General features: G+C 26.4%; 2 protein-coding genes across 7 annotated transcripts in view; both read left to right on the plus strand.

Annotated features, from left to right (window-relative positions):
• Positions 1–2589: 2589 nt before the first annotated feature.
• LOC132919770 (serine/threonine-protein kinase MARK1-like) lies at positions 2590–16930 on the plus strand. 6 transcript variants are annotated; one of them, XM_060981599.1, is made up of 19 exons: positions 2590–2741; positions 2809–2990; positions 3853–3966; positions 6563–6681; positions 6766–6844; positions 8672–8792; positions 9128–9279; positions 9357–9422; positions 9589–9719; positions 9791–9912; positions 9989–10321; positions 10577–11118; positions 11319–11413; positions 11482–11661; positions 11910–12197; positions 12262–12457; positions 12525–12631; positions 12693–12799; positions 15317–16930. In XM_060981599.1, exons 4-19 carry the CDS (start codon positions 6575–6577, stop codon positions 16147–16149), a joined length of 3459 nt encoding a protein of 1152 aa, XP_060837582.1. In that variant the 5' UTR covers positions 2590–2741; positions 2809–2990; positions 3853–3966; positions 6563–6574; the 3' UTR covers positions 16150–16930. The 6 variants fall into 6 exon arrangements, 5 of the variants coding, with proteins under 5 accessions (XP_060837582.1, XP_060837580.1, XP_060837583.1 ...); XM_060981597.1 differs by having other exon boundaries at positions 2591–2990; XR_009660670.1 differs by lacking the exons at positions 2590–2741; positions 2809–2990 and adding an exon at positions 15060–15179 and having other exon boundaries at positions 3015–3966; positions 15317–15450.
• A 5409-nt stretch (positions 16931–22339) lies between these two features.
• Positions 22340–24682, plus strand: part of LOC132920423 (ras-related and estrogen-regulated growth inhibitor-like) — a 76077-nt gene continuing 73734 nt past the window's right edge. Inside the window, exon 1 of the mRNA XM_060982816.1 lies at positions 22340–22688. The gene's annotated coding sequence lies outside the window, so the exon portion shown is untranslated. The remainder of the gene's footprint in view (positions 22689–24682) is intronic.

Raw genomic sequence — 24682 nt, forward strand, 5'->3', positions numbered from 1 at the left:
TTAACAACTATAGTTTATATCCATATGACATCGCTCTGTATAGATTAAATTATGTTAATATGTCATCAGTAAACCATAATGACGTATAAGAAGCAATGCCGCAGCAGCCTTCGTCAGTACACGTCATGAACGCATACGCATTTCATATTTTTAGTTCAATGATGCACGGATAAACTATCTTCGTCCCACAACAATAACACTGCACACAATTTCCTTGTAATATTGCAAAAATTCTAATAATTTAAATAATTCGAATAATTGGAGCAATGCCGGCTAGTAAAACTGTAGAATAGTACTTAGTAGAACCTATATAATATAATATACATCACATTGGGAGTGTTCTTGTATAACCATCATGCTGTCGTAAAACAAATACCCAGGATCTAACAGTATGTTTGGGTAATAAATAAAATAAAATATGCACGATTGAAATTATATTCTGAGTATAAAATAAATATACTCGGGCGTCGGGCAGACATATGAAGGTGGTCCATAGACCTCAGATTATTGTGTGTGGGAACATCATCTTCTTGCGATTACACGTAAAATACGCAGACAACCTTATTTTTGCGTTCATATTGCCAAGTAGGTAATGCATTCGACATTGATATTCTTTTAAGTTTTAGTATTAGTTACCGAGCAATATTAAAAACATATTAGTACCTACATATAATAAGTACACTTGTACTGTATAAGTTTTACATATAGGTACTCGTATAATAAGTACAGCCTATGCCCTATATTGTTGAAATATAGTATAATATTAAAGTTGAAATATGTGGTATATACTTGCCTATATTAGTATGACGATATCCATACTATATATTATAATATAATGTTTATGCGTGCAATGTGTATAAAGGTATGTAGTAGGTACCGTTAAATAAAAATAGCCGATTTTTCTATTTTTGTGGTAATTGATATGTTAAAAGTAAGAGATGTTTTATTTAACTTTTTATACAAATAAGTTCTATATATGTATTTTTTTAATTTGATTTTTGTTGTATCACTAGTCTTATAATATATAAGTCTACTGCATAGAGTACAGTTTTATAGAATACTCACCTAATTATGCCAACAGAATATAATATTATCAGTAAAATTGTAAACAAGATATTTTAAATAATAAATAAATAAACTGTTTATGCTATATGGCTGCACTCATATACCTATAAAAAATGAAAATAAATTAAATTAGATACCTAGTTAATAATATTAGTATACGTCAATACATCTTAGTAAGGCATACACACAAGGAGAGGGATTGTGACGTTGTGTTCAAACCCTCGTTGTATTATTTTTATCATAGATAAAAAAGTGAAAATGTTATTACTTATTATAAAACATAAATACGTAATATATATGAATATAAGTAATATAACTCCACATTCCCCACCCCTATTGGAAGTTTCGAATTTCTGTGTATTATCCACTACTGATATAAGTTTTTATATTGTCCAGTTTCAATAAATTATATTACATTATTACATATAGAGTATAGTCATACATAGATATAGGTACCAACAACCAACCCACATAATATTTATTATATTGTAACCTAAGCATTATTATCATGCTTATTGCTTGTGCAGTATATAACCCGGGTTGAATGGTTCTTTATCATAAAGTAAACATTATTGTCAAACCTTGCGTTAAAAAAGTATGTTATACATATATGTGTGTGTTTATAAAGCCATATTGAATGTACCTACTCACCATCATGCTTTTCTTTGTCGCAGTAAATAAATTATTTTATACAACATTATTTTATTTTGTGAATCTATTACATGATTTAATAAAAAAGTTGCATTTACATTTGAATTTACAAACAATTAAATCAGTACTATATAATATCTAGGTATAATATACGTATTTATATTTATTACATGTATTCATACTGCTATACCTAGGGGCTAGGATAATTTATAGATTTAAAAAGTGTTGACAATTAAAATACTACATATTTGATTTTGATTTAACTGCAGTTTATTTAAACAATAACGAATATTGGGAGAATTAAATGTTCGTTTATATTCGATGTAAATTGTAAGTACATTATTATTTTCATTTTTTGTCATTTAGTCATATATGTATAATGTAATATACCTACCTAGTACCTACTGGCTACTAATATGTAGGTAGACAGTAGACAATAAAAATTTTACCAGCTTGAGTAATAATTGAAAATATTGGTTATAGTTTTTTATAGATAAAAAAAATATATGTTGAACATTTTAAACTACAAAATAAATATTTATATAGGTGATGGTTAATTTAAGAAACTGCGTTTAATACAATATTAAAAATGACGAAATAAAATATAAAATTAATAAATTAAGGATCATACAGCCACTAATCGTAACACAATATCGTGCACCCATCATTATACCTAACAATATTATTCTATACTTTCATATTGTTATGTTATTTATCCATAACGCCCATGCACGCACATGTGTACGAGACTTGGATGTGTGGGTTGTATAGTATTTCAGTGGCGAGGGCGACAATATTTTCTTCTTTTATTATTATTATTATCATAAAAATAAAATAAAACCACATAACGATGATGTTTACAACGTTCGAAAAGCTGCATCTCTTCGCGTCTCGTCGTTTAACCGCCGCCGTGCGAGGGGCCGACCAGAGTTCGCGACGAAAATATTATTAACACACATTCGTCGCCATTCATTCGTTTTCGTTAGTTTAAAACGCGGCGTTTCGATCGCGTTACCATTGAAGACGTGAGAATAACCAAAAAACAAAAAATTAAAAGAAAGCTGACAATTACTGCAGTCCTCTTTCCAACAGATCAATCCAGATTCCAGATCATTTATCATTCGTAATATTTCCCGGCGCGGCATTGCGGCACAAAAATTGGGGTTTTTCGCGGGCCGATCAGCTGCTGGTGACCCGCCGCAAGCAATCTGTTATCACCCGCGACGACAACACGATACGGTCGTCAACCGGTGGAACGTGATACGGTTGTGAAGGTACGTACTGGGTAGTGTGATAAGAAAATAAAATGTATTTTTGCGAACTTGAAAAGCGATAAACCATAAAGATTAAAGACATCAACAACAATAAAAGAATATTGCAAAGCGACCGCTAATCGCTATATAGTGCGCTGAACATTATGCTATCGACCCGTTTATGACTCGTAAAATAGGAAATCGTAAAAAAATTAAAAAACCTAGAACGTCGGTGTCTCTCTCACTCTTTCCGTTCCGTTTTAATATCCATTTCACATTGCAATTCTCCCGAGACATGTCGCATTTCGATCGTCGCGCCGACACTGCTAGGCACCGTACTACACGATCGTGATTCGTGATGGCAGATCGCGTGCGCCCGTTGCCGTTACCGCCGACGGGACGTAATTCGCCGGCATCGTTGCAGAATTCCAGGCCGACGCTGCAAACGGGAAGAGGAAAATAAAATAATATCACAAATATATATAGTCCGACGTCGTGGTCGCTGCCAATCGCCGTGGTCACCGGTGGAGTGGGGTAACGCGTGTGCGAGAATGTATCTTGAAATGCTAAAAATAGCTGCCATCCGCCCGCCGCAAACGCTTCTATCCTAATTCTTTTTCCACACGCAAAGATTTTTATTTCGTTTTCCTGCGTATATTTCGATTAATTCATAACAGTAGTAATACCGTCAGTCGGGGTTTTCGCATTTTTGATTTTTTTTCACAGATTTAGTTTGATTTTATTTTTCAAAAATGTTATCTAACTTTTTTCATTTACTTAATACATGTCTATTTGCTGCGTGATCACAGTCACACGTCTGTTGTTGATTGTTGTGCAAAAGTAGTTGACAAAAACGAAAAAATAATTTAATATCATTCATTAGGTATAAATGCTATTGAACGCAAATGTGCAAATGGTTTCGCGAGGATTTGCAATTGAAATACTCTAAACAGAATATCAACAACGAAACACGATACTTGTGAACATACCTCAACAAGTAAGATGAATATATACATACATATTATATTATTTTATTTTATCTAATATTAGATTTTTTGAATACATTTACTACAGTCAGATATCAATATTGTGTATATTAGTGTACCACTTTGCTATTTCAGTATTTTTAATTACTATTTTTGCCAAAATTCAATAGATTATGGCACACTTGTTCATGTCAGGCTAATGGTTAAAATAGTCATTAGCAAGTCATTTAACCAGTCATGTTATAAAAAAGTTATGAAATTGCCAACACTCAGGTTAGCCAAGATGTTAGTCTATAATTTGTTAATCTCAATAAAATGAAAATATTTTATGCTAAATTTCATTATCTAGTACGTACCTATTAGAATAATAACTGATAAGTAAACAATTTCGATTGATTTGAATTTTTTTCATAACTTTTGAGATTTACTTAGATATTATAACATTTTTAAAGTATTGATGACTTATTATTGATTATACTCAGCGCTGGATGGGCAAGGTATCGGCCTACTGAGTTTTAGTATTTCTTACATTTGATAACAACTATAGCTACTAGTTAGGTCAAGGTATTAATTTAATTCAAATCAATTATATTTTGATTAATGTTTGTACTAATTTATTATTATCATAACGAAATAAAACTTTACCAAATTTCATATCTGGCTCATATTTTGAGCAGCCCATCAAGATTTTCTCAGTAGCTTGCTGGCCCAATTTGGCCCTGATTATTTTAATACATTAATAATTTACTGGGAATATAACCTATAGATTATTTGGTAATTTGATTACTTATAAGAAATAATTTAAATTATTATGTATTACTTATGAAATATGCATGACCTAAATATTTTAAAATATTGTGAACATCAAAATGTAGGTATAACAGCTTAAGCTTCATAAATACACTTATTTTTAAGTATTAAAATCTATAGTGTTAGACAATTAAAGTTAATTTAACTGATTAATGCTATAATAACTTAATCAAGAAGATATTAGAATAAAATAGTTATTTATCTTAATATTTATACTTTAAACAATATTTTGGACAATTTTATTCTTTTCAAAATTAATAGTTTGTATTTTAAATATTATATTTAAACATACTTTAAACTAATTACTTGTTACACATGATATGATATTTATTATTTATTTGGTTTAATATTGTTTTTTGTACAATCAGTTTAATATTATCTTACTAAATGGTGAAGTATATTTTTATTCTTTGTTTAAATACTTAAATAATTTATCAGATTCAAGTGGTTTAATATATTAAAATGTTTTATTAACTTTAGATTTAGCAATTGGAAATTGAAATAAATTTGTTGATAAAATTATTAATGATTTTTATGTGAATATTTAAAAATTAAATGTATCTTTAATTTTTATATAACAATTAAAATATGATAGACTTCTTTATTTCATTCATTGAGATTGAAAAAAAATGAAGTATTGAGTGTTTCAAATTTATATAAACACATTATGACAGTTTGATAGGTAATTATTCTGTTTTAAATATTGAAAATGTTATGCTATCAGGGTTCAAGTTATCGAGAGTTACCTTTGTTTATTTTTGTATAAATTACCTTCTTATCTATAATTAATAATTACGTATTAAAAAACTATTTCTGATAATTGCCCTTTTAGTTTTCAATAATTTAATAGTTGATTTCATGGAGAGTGGAAGAGTTTGATTTTTATTAAATTGCTTTAAAACATGCTAGTAGTAAAATTTAAGCTCACAAAAATAACATATCTAAAACTTTTTAGGATTGTTATTTCCCTGTTCGAAAAATAATCACTGTAGCAACCGTTGACATAAGTTATTATTACTGTGTATGGTTTTGTTGGGGTCATAATATATCAAGTACAGAACATATATTAGTTAAATGATACTTGGCACTTGCATAGTTGTATTAGACACATTATTAATTATTATTTTAAATATTATTCTGAAAATCTTAAATGAATTTCTAGTTATAGTTTATTTTTATAAGAAATATAGGAAGCAATCATGACATGTGACTAAGGTCTAATCTTATTAAATATATTGCCAGTTGCTATATATATTTTTGTTTTTTTATTTTAAAAAAATGTCAAATTTAAACTCAATACTTATACAAATTAATAAATATTTATTATTTTTATGATTATATGCATATATTGATTAGAGGCATATTGAAAAAATGATAATTTGTAGTTATTTGTACAATCAAATAACCACATAATTTAAATTTGTTATTGATTGGCTGGGGGCCAGTTTAACTTTTGTACACTATCTGTTTTTATGATTTGTGCAAAACCAATTTATACATTTTAGAATTATAGTTATGTATCTACAATATTTGTATTTTAGATTAAAAAATGTAGATATAAATGTAGATATATGTTTTAGTTTTTTCAAATATTTTTTGTAATTAGTTATCAAGATAATAACATTTATTATTTTTTATATTGATAAAAATTAATGTTAAAATTGAAACATTTTTTATTATTCAAAATTACAAATTTTATACTACTGTTTTTACAGTTTTATATAGGTACTTTTATGATTTGTGCTTATATTTATTGAATATATATTTATTTATATTTAATTGTTATATATTTTTTAGGTCTTTAACAAGATGGTTGTTCCAGAAAACGGGACTATGTGTGATAATATTATGCGTGGTATAGAAAAAAATGGTGGTGGTATACATCTGCATAATAGAAAACAAAAATTAAAACAAAAGTAAAGAAACAAAAATATTATCTACATTTATTGATATATATTTAAAGCAGTAAATTTTATTGAATAATTTGTTTCTATTTATAGATTTGATATACTGAAAAAACTAGGAGAAGGATCTTGTGGAAAAGTTCAATTAGGTATTTGTAAAGAAACTGAACAGCTGGTAAGCCATAAATTAGTAAATTTAATTACCTTTTTTTATTGTGTTAAAAGAAGAGTATCATTAATAATTTAACAGCCAAGTATTTTATTATGTATATTATATAATATATACCCTTTAAAACCTCTATTTCTGATATATACCAATAGGTCACCATGGTTCAATTACATTTTCATTTCAACATGTTTATATTTATTATAAAAGTATTATTATTTAGGCTGTAAGTTTATTATTTATAAAAAAATACATACATAGACATATGGTTTTGATATTTTTATGTAGTAAAATATATGATTCTATACCCTAAATTTTTTGGAAAATTTACATCACATTAATTGAATATTAAATATAAATTCAGATTAATTTTAATTATAATTTTGAAAAAAATTGTGAAAGATCTGTCATCCATCACTGTAACATACAATTACAATAACTTTTATGTGTTATTTACTTTGTTTAGTTATTTCATATTTATATATGTCATAGGCATATAGACAAAGAATTTAATTTTTATGCTATTTCCGCCTAGACATTGAACTAAATAACTACAAAAAAAAAAACATTTAAACATTTTGTATTATTTTAAAAATTTAATTATATTTTCTATTAATTATTTATTGCTATTTTATATATATAAAAAAACTATGTATTATTTATTCATATGTAAAACACGTAGGCATATGAAATATGTTGAATTTTGTGTCCATTGGTGCTATTGTTTTAAAATTTAAATAATAAATAAATATAAGTAATTACGAATTAGATGTGATAGATGTAAACGATAATACGAGTATATTATATACCCTATAGGCTATTGTCTACAGTACGAATAGCGAGTACTATATAGGAAAACGGCAATGTCAAACTAATCGGTGTTTATGTTTAAAAAAAATGTTAAATGTTCCAGAAAATGCCACCAAATAACAATATGTAACAACAAGTAATAACTAAAAATTAACAACAATTTGTAATTATAATACAACCTTTTAATTCATTTTTTATACTTGTACTATCACATCTAATCAGTAATTATTTATATTAATATATATTTATAATTTAAGTTTTAAAATAATAGTACCGATGGGCACATAATTAAACATAATATCTCATATACCTATGTGTTTTACATATTAATAAATAATACATAGTTTTTATATATATATAAAATAGCAATAAATAATTAATAGAAAATATAATTAAATTTTTAAAATAATACAAAATGTTTCATTTTTATTATTTGCCTTACCTGAAATAGTCATTTAACTTAATGTTTAGGTGGATAGTAAAATTGCATAAAAATTAAATTCTTTGACATATGCCTAGGCATTTAGTAAAATGCCTGATTTGACTATATGCCTATGACTATATTAGCTTTTATATTGATTCAATTTAAATTTTACAAATTTATAAAATATAAAAATTTAATATTAATTATTTTAGAATATTTTAATATTTTTACAATTTGAATAAGTACAGTTTGTTTATAATTTGTTAATATAAAGTAATGATACCATATTGTAAATTTCTTAACTTTTCCATTTAGATTAGTAAATTTTTGTTGAACACTATCCTTTAAATAATAAGATAATATATTGTAAACAAATTGAAATTAGAATAATTCTTAAATTTTCACTAAAAGCATATAGCATAGACATATTAGTTTTATTATGCTTATAGTGTTTCAAAACTAAGTATTTTTTGTTGGTGAAAATGTACCTATTATCATTTAATGTTAAATTATATTGTGTTGGAAATAAATAATAAATATTTAATATTGAGCACTATTTTATGTATAATTTTAAATTTAATTTGTTATTTGTTTGTATACAGGTTGCTATCAAAACAATTAGGAAGCGAAAAATTGAGACTGAAGCAGATTTAATACGAATAAGGCGAGAAATACAAATTATGTCTTCTGTAAGACATCCTAATATTATTCATATATATGAAGGTAGTTAATTTATACAAATATATGATATTTAAGTTTTAAATCAGTGATAGCTAACAATCATATTATATGGCTTGAAAGTCAGTCATTAATAATTTATTGGAATTTAGACATATCATTTAAATATAATTTTTTTATTGAATAGTAATCTATGTGACTATATTTAAAACAATAGTTGTATTAATCATAAGATCAAGGATAAACATTTTTTAGTAAATTTTTACTTAAAATAATCTAGATAATATCCTTTTATATAACTAATTTAATTGATTTTTAAATATGTCTTTGTTCTCTAATTTTATCTATTGTTTATTTTTAATTTTTATTAATTTTTTTAGTATTTGAAAATCGGGAAAAAATTGTGTTGGTAATGGAATATGCGGCTGGAGGTGAACTTTATGATTACCTCAGTGAGAAGAAAGTTCTTACTGAGGAAGAAGCTAGAAGAATATTTAGACAAGTGGCTATTGCTATTTTTTATTGTCATAAGGTTAACATTTAAATTTAAAATTAAATAATACTCGTGTTTAGTTTTGATAATAATAATAATATATTTTAATATATTAGCATAATATTTGTCATCGTGATCTCAAATTGGAAAACATATTGTTGGACGAACAAGGAAATGCAAAGGTGTGTTGCTTAAAAAATAAATAGATATTTGGTTATAACTTATAAGTATTAAATTATAAATAGCATGTAATCAGTTAATATGAGAGTTCTATAACTTTACTTTTCTAATTTATACATTTTTTTAGTGCTGATATTTTAAAATTTGTTTTTCTTTTTGAACTGCTAGATTGCCGATTTTGGTTTGTCAAATGTTTTTAATCACAAAGCACTTTTGTCAACATATTGTGGTAGTCCATTGTATGCATCTCCCGAAATTGTTACTGGTACTCCATACCATGGGCCTGAAGTAGATTGCTGGTATGCTGCTAAAGAAAAAAACTAACTATAACAACTATAACATCAAAATTTATAAAATAATTTCATTTAAGGTCTCTTGGTGTTTTATTATACACTTTAGTGTATGGCACAATGCCATTTGATGGATCAAATTTCAAACGCCTGGTCAGACAGATTTCTCAGGGCGAATACTATGAACCAAAAAAACCATCAAGTGATTAAATATTTTTGAGTATTTTTAATGTATTTATATTTTTAATTACAATTGTGATAATACTACTATTTTTCAGGAGCTTCTCCTTTAATCGGTAGTATGATGACAGTAAATCCTAATGCACGTGCTAATATCCATAAAATATGTTCACACCAGTGGTTAAATGAAGGTTTTTCTGATGGAAATCAATGTTTACACATAGCAGAAGAAATGGCTTCTTCAACTCCAGTTAGATTAGACTTGTTACTTTCTTTAGCACCTACCCCCAAAGAAACCAATAATAATTTAGGTATACCACTTCAAAGTAATGTTGAAAATGATGTACGGTCAGAGACTGGGCCTGTAAGGTCTCAAAGTTTAGGAAGTATATCTCCATCACGTGCTGCTGTTGTAATACCCGAGTTACCTGGTAAGTATTATCAATAAATCATATACAGTAAATTCCCGTTACAATGAATACCAATACAACAAAAAAATCCTGTTATAACAAAAGTCATAGAAGTCCCCTGCCAAAAAGCAGGGCTTATATAGAGCTTATTCAAATTTCTGTTATAACAAAAAAAAAATTTGGTCCCCTGGAATTTGTTGTAACGGGATTTTACTGTATATATATAATTATTTTTAAATATTTCAATATATTTAAAACAATCAATTATCTGTTTAGTGGAGAAAAAACCTAAAAAGCTTAAAAAAAGAGATCGTTCCATGAGTCGCTCTAAAAAATCTAGTCAGTCTGATACAGGTGAAAATGATCTCGAAACTCCAACTTCAAAAGAATCATCTAAATCTATTAAAAGTAATTCAAAGAGTGATTTACCACAGTCTCCAATACAATCTACAACAAATAGTGAATCTGATGTAGTAAAGCCTGTTGAACGAGCTCGACGACGATCTAGTAGAGTTTTAGAAGCCGTAGAAAAATTAGATCAAATTGAATCCATGGCAAAAAATAATTTTGATCAAAAGAGGAGAAGTTCTCTTGGAAGTGGCTCATCAAATAGTTCCAAAAAGAGTATAGAGTCTGATGGGTCTACAACTCGAGAATCAACAAAAGAACCACAATTCAGTTTAGAGTCTACAGTTTGTTTAAATAAATTAGCTGAGTCAGCATTAAATAATGAACCAATTTGTGGAGGAGCACAGTCAAATAAAAATGATTTTAAAAATCTTCCTGATGATTTAAGAAAAAGCTTAAATGCTATCAGGGTAAATATATTCATTAAATTAAAAAAAATTTTTGAAGTATTATCTAAAAAAGTAAAAACAATCATTATTCTTATTTACTTAATAAATTAAAAGTTTTGGCTTATATTTCAAAAATTAAATAATTTAAAAAAAATTTTAATTAGCACATACTAATTATTAATTGAAAATGTAGTTTCTATATTTTTAATGGTTTTGTTTAGATAATTGGAGATTCTATTTCTGACAGCAATACAAGTAAAGTTATTGAACCAAAGAGGAAAACTTCAAGAGCTGAGATAAAATTAGCTAAGCCTGAGTAAAAATAACTAAATCTCACTTATTTTAAAATACTATATGTGAATTTAAATATTTATTTAATTTTAGGTTACCAATTAGTAGCGTTATTAATAATTCTAAACTTCAAGATAATGATCCAATAGATGCAAATTACAAAACCGAAGTTAAGCATTTTGTTCAAGTGCCTAAACCAACTAGACGTATCACTGAAGTATCTTTTCCAGTTGCTGGAGCTATTCCAACTGCAGCAGCACCATTACCACCAAGGTAGAATTTATATATATATATATGTATGTATGTATAATTAATTATTAAGATCAGAAATTCATAAAATTAAAAAAAAAAAAAAATTGGAACGTGCATTTCTTATTATTTTTGTATTTTTCAATATAAGAAATAACTTATTCAATTGAATATTCTGTTCTACTTTTAAACTGTTATTTTTTTTTGATGGACTCACAATATCAAATTTAAAAAAATAGTCTTAATTTTTATTATTTTTAAATTTATTTCAGACCGGTTTTGAGACAAAACAGTCAACTTCGTGAACACATCATACCTATACGGTTTGAAGTAGAAGATAAACCAAAATCAAAACCAGTTCAAAGAGTTTCATCTGTTACAAGTCCCAAGACTAGTAGCAGTAACTTGTCACGACAAAGCACTGTAGACACAGATAGTAATAGCAGTATTACAAGCTTAGGAGAGCCAATAAGAAAATCTCCCCGTGAAGTTATCATACCCATTGCGGTTGAAGGTGGAGGTTTTGTTACGCCTAGTAATAGTGCGCTTTCTAGAACAAAGTAAGTTATAAATCTTTTAAAAAACATACAATTCAAATTGTATATAATTAATTATTTGTTTTAGTTCAAATAGTGATAAGGGTGATGATGATAATGGTACTGTTAGTGGTCACCCTAGATGTTTCACACTGCGTAGCACACGCAGACAAAGACCATCTATAAGAAATTTACAATCGACTGAAAGTATAAGTTCAGACGAAGAAGACGACAGTTTTGAAATTTTAACTGCTGAGAATTTATTCTCTACATTATTATCCAGAGTAAACAACTTTTTTTAAAATTTATAAAATTTAAATTAATTTATACATCTGAACATCATATACTTAGGTACGTGACTTAACAAATAGATTGAGCAGTGATGAAGGAAGAACATCTGACTTCCCAAGATCATTTTTCAATCACCATCGTTCTATATTTGATCACCAAACACCAATGTATGTTTTCTTAAAAACTTATATTTTAATTTAATTTCATATTTGTTAAATGTATTTATAGTCGTCGTTTAACTGAAACTCGATCATTTAATCGGTCTGACAGTGCTCCATGGAGAAGAAGTTTTGTTTCTACCACTCAAGATCGTCCTTCTAACTCTTCTACTACAGGTAAACTTATATCTTTTAAACTATGGGCTTCAAAAATTTGGTTTTAATATTTATTTGTAATAAAGAAAAATATAATCTATTGGCAATACTTTTAGCTAAAATATTAATTTGTGTTTTTGTGACAGTAGCATAGAACATTAGTGGTGTGTAGGCCTTCTTACATAACATTTGTATCTGATCAAGAAACATGATAATCAATGCTTTATTCAATACACACTACACAAATAAAAACACTTTCACATCTTACTACTTCTATAATATTGTTTTTATTTAAAGAAGTAAACATTAATAAAAATGGTTTTAGTACTTTCAAAATAGGTGATATTCGGGTATTAAGTATGAACAAATATTGAAAACATTTATATTAACTTAATTTTATATTGATATTCACTACAATACTACAATGTGTATACATAAATAATATTTAAATCAATTTACTAGGTAAAATAATTATATATATTTCATATCTTTACAATATTCTAAACTATATTTTTTAAATACAATAAATAATAATTAAAGTTAATTACAATATGTATTTAAAATTTCTATTTTTTAAATTTATTATGACTACTGTCACACTCAAGTTTATAACACTTTAAGTATACATTGGTTTATGATAAAATATTTGTATACTTAACTCAGAATAAGAATGGGTGTACTGACAAATGAAAACTTGTTGAAATTGCACATTTATCCAAATTATTGATAATCAATTACAGTTGACAGCAGCGATGGTGTTTGATCGGAAATTATCAATATACAATCATGCCAAATTTGAAATTAGGGAGGGGAGGGATAGAGCAACATATGAGGTCATTTGGTCATTTGTGAAACTGGAAATTATTTTTCAGAATAGACTATTGGTCTATAGAGTATAGGTTAGGTAAATTAACTTTCTAAAATTGTAAGTTATTATTTTTCTATTAGCATTCTAATGAAGTAATTACATTTTAAATAACAAAATCCATAATTTAATCCTAATTAATTATTTCACTAAAAGCTTTGAAATCAAATATTTTTAATAAAGCATATTTATAGTAATTTGTTTTGTCAAAGGATAAATCATGATAAATATTTCTTTAACACTTCATTTATATTTCCACAACTCCTATTAAAAATTTAATTTTCAAGTTTTAATCTAATCTTTTTTCATAAATATTAAATATATTCTTAATATAAAATAACATATTTAATTTATTTAAAAAAAATTGTATTTCTAGTCTTCAATATTTTTATATTATTGGGGCGGCCGTACTAGTTTCTTATGAGTTTTATATAGGAAATTATCTAAATTAAATTAGGTAGTATAATATACCATCTAATAAATAATATATTTTTTTTAAATTAAATTAATGAATGTTGTTACACAATATTGATTTTAATGTTACATATACACGTAACTGTTAATTATAGATTATAATGTTAATTATAATTATAGATAACTGTAGATTGGTAGGCATTAAGGAACTATAGAGGTATTTGGTCTGGCTCTAGAACATAAATATGACAAATCCTATAATTGCAGTAATATGTGTCCAACATGATTTTAAAAATAATCAAATTATTGGAAATTTATAGAATAAATTGACTAATGTGATCGGTAATAACCGTTTATGTACCTACTATTAAAAAACATATTTTTATTTGCATATTTGTATACTTTATTAATTATATTGTTTATTTCCTTACATAAAAATTGTCCATAAATAGCACTATAAACTGTAAATATGTATAATTACACAAAAAAAAAATTATGTATTTTGTATAAATACAATTTCTTTATATACTACACCATCAGAAAAGTATGAAACAAAATTAGTATCTTACTTTTGGTTTTCTATGACTTGAAGAAATATCCATTTGATATAATTTCTGAGTCCTGATTATTTTTATGTTAGTTGGTTTATTTAATTTAATTTTGATTTTATATCAATGATTGTAAAATAATTAATTATAAGTCATAATGCATAAATTATTACAGATTGTATATATTTTTGTAGTCCTTAATAAAAATAAAAAAAAGTTATAATGTAAAGAAAATCTTTATCAAAGTATACATTTATAACCTGTACTCATAACTGTAATCATAATCAATTTAAAAAATGTTGAATTTTTTAAAAATTATCTTTTATTAAAATAAACTTTAGTCAGTAAAGTTTTTCCATTAATAGGGAGTCATGTTATTTACACAACATAACATACAAGTATAACTATACGATTGTGCTGGAGTATTGCATGTGTGTGTTTTATTTTGTTGCAGCCAATGTGACGGTGCATGTGCCACGTGTACAAGACGAGTAATAACGATACTTCCTTCTGCCTGTCCATAATTTAAACCAAAAACAAATCTATACATATTACCTATGCCACAAATTTATAGGTACGCAACTGTCTCTCTCTTTTTTTTCTTAGTGACACTAACATGGTTTTCTAATAAATAAAATTATTTCACTGTACATATAAATGTGATCTAGTCAATGTTTCTAAACTAGAGTTTGTGAATTGTTTGTTTTTCAGAACTGCTTAGAAATGCTGATAAAACGACTAATATTCAGAAACCACCGGTGTACAAACACATTCTACCACGTGTTCAGGAAACAACGACTAATAATGATTTCTTAAACTATCGCGACAATGTTATAGCAACAAAACTACCAATGACATCACCTCCAAAACAAATAAGCCAGTCATCTATGTATAATATGCACTCCGACCCTATCAAGGAACGTCAGTCTCGTGTGGATCAAATTTTGGAGAAATACCGTCGCCAACCATCTAACTCTTGTTCCAGGCAATTTTCAAGATCGTTTAGCTGCAACGCCTCTACTGAAACTGCACCATCGACTGAAAATAACTTGTTGCTGCAAACAACAATGATAGCAGAATCTGGTACCAAAGAGGAGAGTACAAAAAATTCAGGGCCTCGTAGTGTTAGTCCATATGCACTTTTTGATCGTTCAGATATGACCTCAGCTACAACTACTGCTACCCGCCAAGACTGCATCAAAGCCAACGCTGATAACAGCCTTTTGTCTAAATCATATTCAATGAAAAGCTTGAGTGAATATCGAACTCGAACTTTGGGTAGCACATCGTTGCCTGTTGATCAGAGATCGATATCAAAATTTAACAGTTCATGCATTAATAATGACGAAGACCCACCTTCGTCATCATCATCATCATCCACTACTGCTACCACTTCTTCTAAGAGTTTGGTCCCAAAAGGAGACAATAATCATTATTATCATCATGGTTCTCCGGCCTTACTGGACTGGACAGTTGGAAATTGTAGTGAAGAAACGGTCAGCGATCGAATCAAGCGTCGCAGTTATTATGTTAAACTCAAATAGTTTTTTTTTTTAAATTCAAGCTTTCATTACGAAATGTTATTGTATTGGTTACCAGTATATGTATAGAGTTTTCCTGATTTGTATTTACCTAATATATAAACATACATTAAATATATCTGGTCGAGTCAAACTCCGAGGAAATCACAAAATAACAATATTATTATACCCTAGTTAATTAGTTATTTATTTATTATTATCATATATATATATATATATATATATAGTTATATTATATGACATTTAAATGTTGAGAATTTAACATAATAAATATATTATATTGTATTTAAATTGTTTTGTAATCTAATTACAGTATTACTAACATTTATAGAATTCAGATAAACATAATTTATGTTTTGTTGGACATTTAAATTTAATATAAATATAATATTGACATTTTATCACAAAATAATTTTGAAACTATTGACTTAAGTTAAGATTTACCATGTTTTTTTTTTTATATAATTTATTCAGTTTGTTTAAATATTATTTTGAGAAAGTATAATTCACACACTTGGATGGAAACTCTACAAACAGACTCTCTAAGTCTTAATTTTAAATTGTTGATTCAAATTTATATTGCTTTCTGATGTATGATTAACATTTATTTGTTGTAGTAAACTAGTATTTATTAAGCCAAATTTACTTTTAACCAATTGAATTGTTTATGGTATATTTAAATTCTGAGGAGTAAGGAGAGCGTTGGAATAAAAATTTTTTTGAAAATGACTGTTAATAACTAAAGTATTATGGTTGAATAATAAATACTATTTAAAAAAAACTATTTTATTAGTGATTACTTTTATTTTCTATAGGTCAAAGGTATTGCACTGTCTGTATAACCAAACCGAACAGATAACAAGTATTTGTATTAAGTCCCAGTGATGGCCCAAACAATTTTTATTTATGGGACATTAAAAGTTTTTCAAATCACCTACTTCTGAAATACTAATATTGAAATGTAATTACATTTGCAAATCATTAGGTTCAAGACCAAAGAAAATGAGAAATAATTAATAATAATAACTCTAATACACACGTTTTTTTGATAATATATAAAATGTATTTAGTTTAATAAATGGTTAGATCATTAAATACTGTATACATAACACTGTCAAATAAATTATGCAATCATAATTCTTATTACAATTGTTTTGTTAAAAATTAGATTTTGCTATTTTTATATTCTCATTTGAACATAAAATTGCATTTAGTCGTTGGAGATATACTATACATGATAATATATACCTACTACATAGTGTTCAAATTTGAAGTTAAATGTATTTTGTTTTGATAAGGATAAAAAATAACTTTTATGTATAAATGTGTTTCAATTAATTTATAAGGTAATGGGTGAATATTATTTTTGCTTTTTTTTTTATCTTTTTTTTTTTTACCTATAAATGCCTTTTTTCAATTTTTTTTGGCGTTTTATTAATTTATCATTATTATTTATAGTAAAAATCAAGGAAATCGTATGAAAACGTTATGTTATGTTTGAAATTTCTTTTATATGTACCTACTTATCGATGGAGTGTGTTCTTGATGAGCAAATTTAAGATTGTTCGTCATTTCGTCAGTATATGCTTTTTTTTTTATTCTAAATACTTTTTAATTGTTTATATTGTCTTAAAATCGGTATCCTAATGATCAGGGTCGATGCTACAGAGGGGCAAGGGTGGGAAAGTGCCCCTCTATTTCCCCCCTATAATTTTATGTTAAAAATATGTAGGTAAATAAATAAATAAATTGTAAATCATTATTATTTATTAATATATAAAATAGTATTAATTACTTTAAAAAGTTTTTACTGTTTTTAGACTTGTGTTATATTATTTTAAGTTTGACTGTTATATTCAAATTGAATATGCTTTTTTCGCACATTTAGAAATAAAAATACTCAATAAAGTTAATACTAATTGCACGCATTCTAAAATCTCATACATTGAAAAATAGAAAGTTATATATTGTTATATGCAAATAAAAGAAAACGGAGGAAATTTGAAGTTTTAATGTAGTACATTTGTGATAATAATATATTAGGACGGTTGGTATATTTTTTGATTAGGTATTTATTTAGAAATATAACATATTATACCCAAAATATTTTTAGAAATACTTATCTAAAAATATGCTATAAACAAATTATTAATGGGTAATCGAGTAGCCATACATAAATGCAACACCAGAAAAAAATTTGGTGGTCCGGTTTGGCCCCCCCTCTACAATAAAAATTTTCTTGCGACGCCAATGCTAATGATAAAAAAACAAATCTCACCTTTAAACATCCACTCTATAACTATAAGTACCTACTTATTTAATTATAATTATAAATTATTCATTTAGCAATTTAGCATAGTAGTAGATTAGTACTATTTAGTAGGTATATTATACATTTATACTTTGATGACTTAGCCACAACGCTGCGTTATAGTTTTTTTTGACTATATATTTTGACGTCATTAAAAAAAAAAAACTCTTAGGCCTATTAATAAGTAAACAAAATAAAATTATTAAGTAGGACTATAGACTGAACAATTATAACAAATCATTATAAATTTTAATAATATTAATAATTTTAATATCTATTAGATAAATTTTAAATAAAAAAAAATGTATCGAAAATTGTTAAATTATGTGTTCGATGTATGCCCACTGCCCAATATAACATGTACTTTTATTTTTATATAGGTAGGCTATATTTGATCATGTATATAATAAGTTAATGGTGCATGGACAACATCCAATTGAACAAGACAATAGTAAAATAACCATTGCAGCAGTATCTAACAGCGATAAACAGTTGATAAGTTGTTAATTTTTGAACCTATTTAGTTTTCTTTTCTATATGTTCAAATTAATCTTTTCGAGGTCATGGCCAGGCTTTTTTAGTTATTAAATTAGAAGAAAAATAAGATTCCAAGCAAGGCGATATCATCGAGCACGATTAGTTCAAGGTGGTTAGATTTGCGTTTTATTATACTTTTGTTATTAATAAACTCGCACTTTTTATACAACAATCATGTTAACATTTTTGCCACAGAATCTTAGTCATACAATTATACAAAAACTACTATCGATTATTTAATATTCAAAGTATTACAATAAATACTAAAAAGAAACAACGAAACCCAGCGTACAAAAGTATTGCGTTATGGCAGAGATTTTTGATGAAAAATTTATGATTTAATTTTGTCTTATAAAGAAACATTATATTTTATTTAAATAAACAAAACGTGTTCCCTTATGTGGCTATATGCCTATTATATGATTATAATTTAATAAAATATTTTAAAACTTCACATTGTATACTCGACATTTGTATTGCAGACTGCAGTTATTTTAATTTAGAGAACATCGATTTATTCAAATTTAAATCATTATAATTTTCTTATTATTTATTTATAGAATTTGACGACCGGTCAATTGGCGGCCATCGTCAATGGCCACAACATGTGTATCTACTTAATATAATAATATATATTATTTATTCTAAACACTGTAGGAGAAATTTAAATATGTAGGCAATAAGCTATAATATAAAGATATACCTACGTTCTACATCGTTTGTGTATTATGTTTGTGTGTTAAGTTGAACTTGAGGTAAATTATTTAATATTGAAACAAATAGCTTTTAAGTAAATTTTTATTTAGGTCTAAGAATTCTGACTATTTAATATGGACATTTAGACATAATGTCAAGTTGTATAGACTACAGAGTCATGTATAAATATGGATTTCCATTTTCCACACTGTTACAAACTTCTCGATGTTGCATTTACTATTTGTCCATAAGTGGTGTGACTTTTTGTTTTTCTTATAGTATTACGCAACTGAGGTGGGAATCATATGTATATTATGTAGTGCGACGTGTAAAAGGCCGAAAGGCCGTTTTCGTAGTGAGAAGGCTATGGGATATGAATGTATTCGTGTAATACCTTCGACATAGTACGTATATCACAAGAACGATTTTTAAATTTTCAATAATTTTCAAATAAAGAGATACCTATAATATATAGGTACTTATATAAAATATAAAATCGTATTATTGTTGCATTAATGCATTACAGTCACGTTTTCAAAAACAAACGGTCGTACATGATACACAATATGATAATGACATACGTACATATGATATCTATGAAATTATTTAGATAATATCAATTTTGTTATAGTGTAGGTATATACGTAAATCGGCTTTTACATACATATCACCATATACGTTGCTATATTGTACAAAAACATCTCGTTTATAATAGACGCAGGTATACCTACTATAGCTATATAATTTAGCCTGTATAGGAATAATTCAAAAATGTCATACGATATTACGATATACGAATATAATATAGACATATAGACCATATAGTTACAATTTACAAAATATATTTGAACGAACTTATTCTTTCTGCGTGTTTGTGATGTACAATTTATCATGTTTGTGAATTGCATATAGTGACCTAGACGAAAATTATACAAACGAACGAAAGTCAATCGTATGATACGATAAGTTTTTATGTACTGAAATACTGAATATCAAATTGGAAATTTATGCTGAAAATGTATTATATTTTTGAATATACGAACCATACCTAATATTTGTATGTCATAAAATATATAACGCAGTGGCGCTGAGTTCAGTTTAAAAAGGTGATAAAATTGTATTGGTTCTTCAAAAACCAAGTGTTTAAAATTTAAATATAAATTATTCAGGTGACAGGCAATGATACGAAAGCACAGCTAGAGTTGCTATACTAAATTAAACTGCATTAATATTTATTTTGGAATAATATTCTGAATGGATCGATTAATGTATTGGTTTTACAGTGACGTGTTTTTTTTTATCTGCGTGATCTCACCTTTCAGAGTAGTAAAAAAGCTTCAACTTTAAAGGTTCGGGTTACTAGTCTTTTACTCTCTTAGTAGATATTTAAATTGTTTGCTATAAATATTTTTATTAGTGACTTCTATAGTTCTATACATGATAATATTCAAAATATTTTGACTTTTTTACGTTAGGAACACGGTAATTTAAAATGTTTGAAATATTTTAATTAATTTCTTTTAATGGATAACAAAGTTATTGATTTCAAATAAAAATGTAATGTAAAAAGTATTTAGCCCCCCCTCCCCCCGAGAATAAATCCTGGCTAATCTGCCTGTTCAGAATCGTTTTTCGTGTATAATGATAATGATAAATCATTAAATTCAAATTTAATAACACATAATTCGACATCTTAATGTACAACGTACAACAAAGAAATATTAATATATTATTCACTTTTTCTTACACATTTTCTTTAAATAATAATGTTTATTAAATCGACAAACAAACCTTCGCGCACGGTCTTATAGTGATCGAAGATCGATTGACTAATGAGTATACATTTTAGTATAACTTATATAGGTACTTGTGCCGACTTAGGTATTGTCGTGAATTATTATATTTTAACTTCGTTCTCATTTTAGATGCTATTTTATCATAATGGTAGTTTTATTGTATCATATATTTTAGTGTTTTCAATTGTACTTGATACCTAGTGCATAGGTATTTTTATGTAAGAGTGCATATTCCGTGGCTTTATTATTTCCCTACCTATTAATAATAATATTATTAATACGGCAGAAGACTTTTAGAGTTGTAATAAAATTTAAATATTCGTTTTACATCATAAAAATCCAGGAATAAATATACCTTTTATATTTTTTGATAATATACTAATATTTTAATTAATTATTAATTTTATCAATATTTTCTCCATCAATGTTTTTATTTCATTTAACATACAACTAAAATTGTTGGATTTAGATTTATTTTTAAATTTTATAATAATAATATATTAATATGGTTGTTGACGACACAATTTTGTTCATTTTCACAAGTTTTCATAGAAGTGCTTAAGGATTACCAATTAAATTAATTTCCCGTTTATAAATTGTATTTGTAGATAGATTACTATTTTAATTTTTAAAGTGCATATTTGGTAACTTTTTAGAATAACAAGTCTTTTGCTCTAAATTTATTAATATTAAAGTTAGACGTACCTAAATGGCTAAATGCTCGCGAGAAAATCGTCGAGGGGCGGACCGCCAGATTACGGTTGTTGTCTGCGGATGGATACGATTGGCCCCGACAGGCAACCCGGCGCTTCCACGACGTTTCCGCCGTCGACAAGATCAGTCGCAACGTGTTCGCTGTAACGTTCGGTCGTCCGTTTCGAGTGTATGTGTGTGTGCAGGTTCAGACGACGGTGATATTTTATAGTCGTTTTGTTTATAGTTTTCACGATCGTTATTATTTATTTATTTTTTTAATAAAAGAGTTTAATTTCGTGAAACGCATGGCGAATTTTCACCGTTCACTGCTGCCACATCGTCTCGTAATAGTCACCGAAAAATGTCACAGACTTCGTGGAGAAGATTGATTGACAGTTAATCTAACACACACGTATATAATATAATATATTATATATTTATATATACCTATCGACAACGATATCATATCTCATTGAAGAGGGCTCATATAATAGTTAATTAAAGATGTAAGCACTTTAATTTAAATAATATTAATATGTATAATATAATATGATATTATACATATAGTAGACGCCGCTTATAAGACTCACTTTGGAACCAAAACAAAGTAATAAGTTTTATAACCGACTAAATCTTATAGACGAAGTGGGGAAAAAAAATTTTAATTACATATTTATGAATTTTATTTTACTACATTTTTTGCTTTAATTTTAATCTACTTTAATAATATACATTACATACCTATTACATACGATAATAAATTGCGAAAAATGTGAAATGCGATAAAATTTGTTGTACATACACACATTTTAAAGCATGAATCGAAACCAGAAATAACCCAAATAAATATGTAATTTTTGAAAATCAATTTATTTCTAAATTTGAACTAAATTTTTTTATTTTTTACTATTTTTTTTTTTTACGAAATTTGAGTTTTATAAACGAAGTAGTGAATCTTATAACCGAATTTTTATAATGTATTTGGATACGTCCGGACCGTTCCAGACGATTTTGAGTCTAATAAGCGACTGAACCTTATATCATCCGCGAGTCTTATAAGCGGTGTCCACTGTATATTACATTGCTTGAATTGGGGAAAAAAAGTGCAAAAGTGTAAAAAGATTATGCGTATTTGAATATTTAAAATTTAATTGTCTTATATTGATTAAGATGTAATAAGAAGGGCTACGCATAAAATACTTTTTTTAATAGAAGGACTATGTCCCATCACACCCTTCTTCAATTCAAGCAAATATTATAAATATATATTTTTATAATATTTTCATTTAGATAAAGGGTATGACATTTTTAAGTATTATTATCATATAAAATATAATTCATTTTCACATAATATTGTCTTGTATATGATATAATGATGTATTACCCACATCTTATAAAAAAATATTTCAGACTAAACTAATTTTTTTTGTTTTTTGAATACAATATTTTTCAAACATTGTAGTTCGAAATCAGTATAAAATTTAATAGATATTTTACTATGTATTTTATCATAATATACTGGTTTTTATTTATTTTTTAAATTATGACATATATATTTATTGTCATAGGCATGCGCAGAATATTTTTGCTGGGGGTGCACAATACTAAAAAACAGATTTAACATTTTTTTAATTTATGAAATATTATTTAACTCTGTACCTGAACACTTACCTAAGCTGAACTCACTGGAAGTTGCATACTCTACACACCCCTCGTATGCACGTCTATATATTTATTGTTTTATAATTGGAAATAGACTACTTTTTTAATGTTACAATGAGCGGTGTACTTATTTTGGATCGTATATTTTGCAGGGTATACCTTGCTATTTTACTCTTTAACTAGGTACTATGGGTATAAGTTATTTAGTTATAAACTCAAAACTCAATAGATGGTTATTAATAAATAAAACTATTCAATATTTAATGTTTTAAAAAAAGTATTTCGCTTCTGAAAGAAGTATACAATTAAAAATATACCTATAGCTTTCATTAAAAATTAAAAATTAAATATTACTAATTACTATTATTCCTATAATAAGAAAATAGTATAAATAACGTACTTTAAAGGGTATGCAATTTTTTTCTCAAAAAACAAAATTGACCTATTAAATTAGTATACCTATATAAGCTGAATTGATTCTCTGATTGTAATAAATGTACATATATCTATGATAATCATGTTATGCCTATATTGTTAGTTACATATTGATCAAAATAAATTTAATTTCAACGAAGTGAGATACATACAATTGCAGGTGCCAGGTTTTACTGTAATATGATAGGTAAATAGGTACCTACCTATTTATACATTTAAATTATTAAAAAAAAAATAATTATTTACCTAATACCTATGTAACTAAAAACAATCACACATTTTAAATGTATAATATAATATAATACATTACTTTGTTATTAAATTAATTTTAATTTAGTTTTGAATTTATGTCTTTAATGAAACTTAATATTGTTATAAAACAATTACTTGGATTTAATATTAT

This window comes from Rhopalosiphum padi, chromosome 2, assembly GCF_020882245.1.
Source record: "Rhopalosiphum padi isolate XX-2018 chromosome 2, ASM2088224v1, whole genome shotgun sequence".
Lineage (NCBI taxonomy): Eukaryota > Metazoa > Arthropoda > Insecta > Hemiptera > Aphididae > Rhopalosiphum > Rhopalosiphum padi.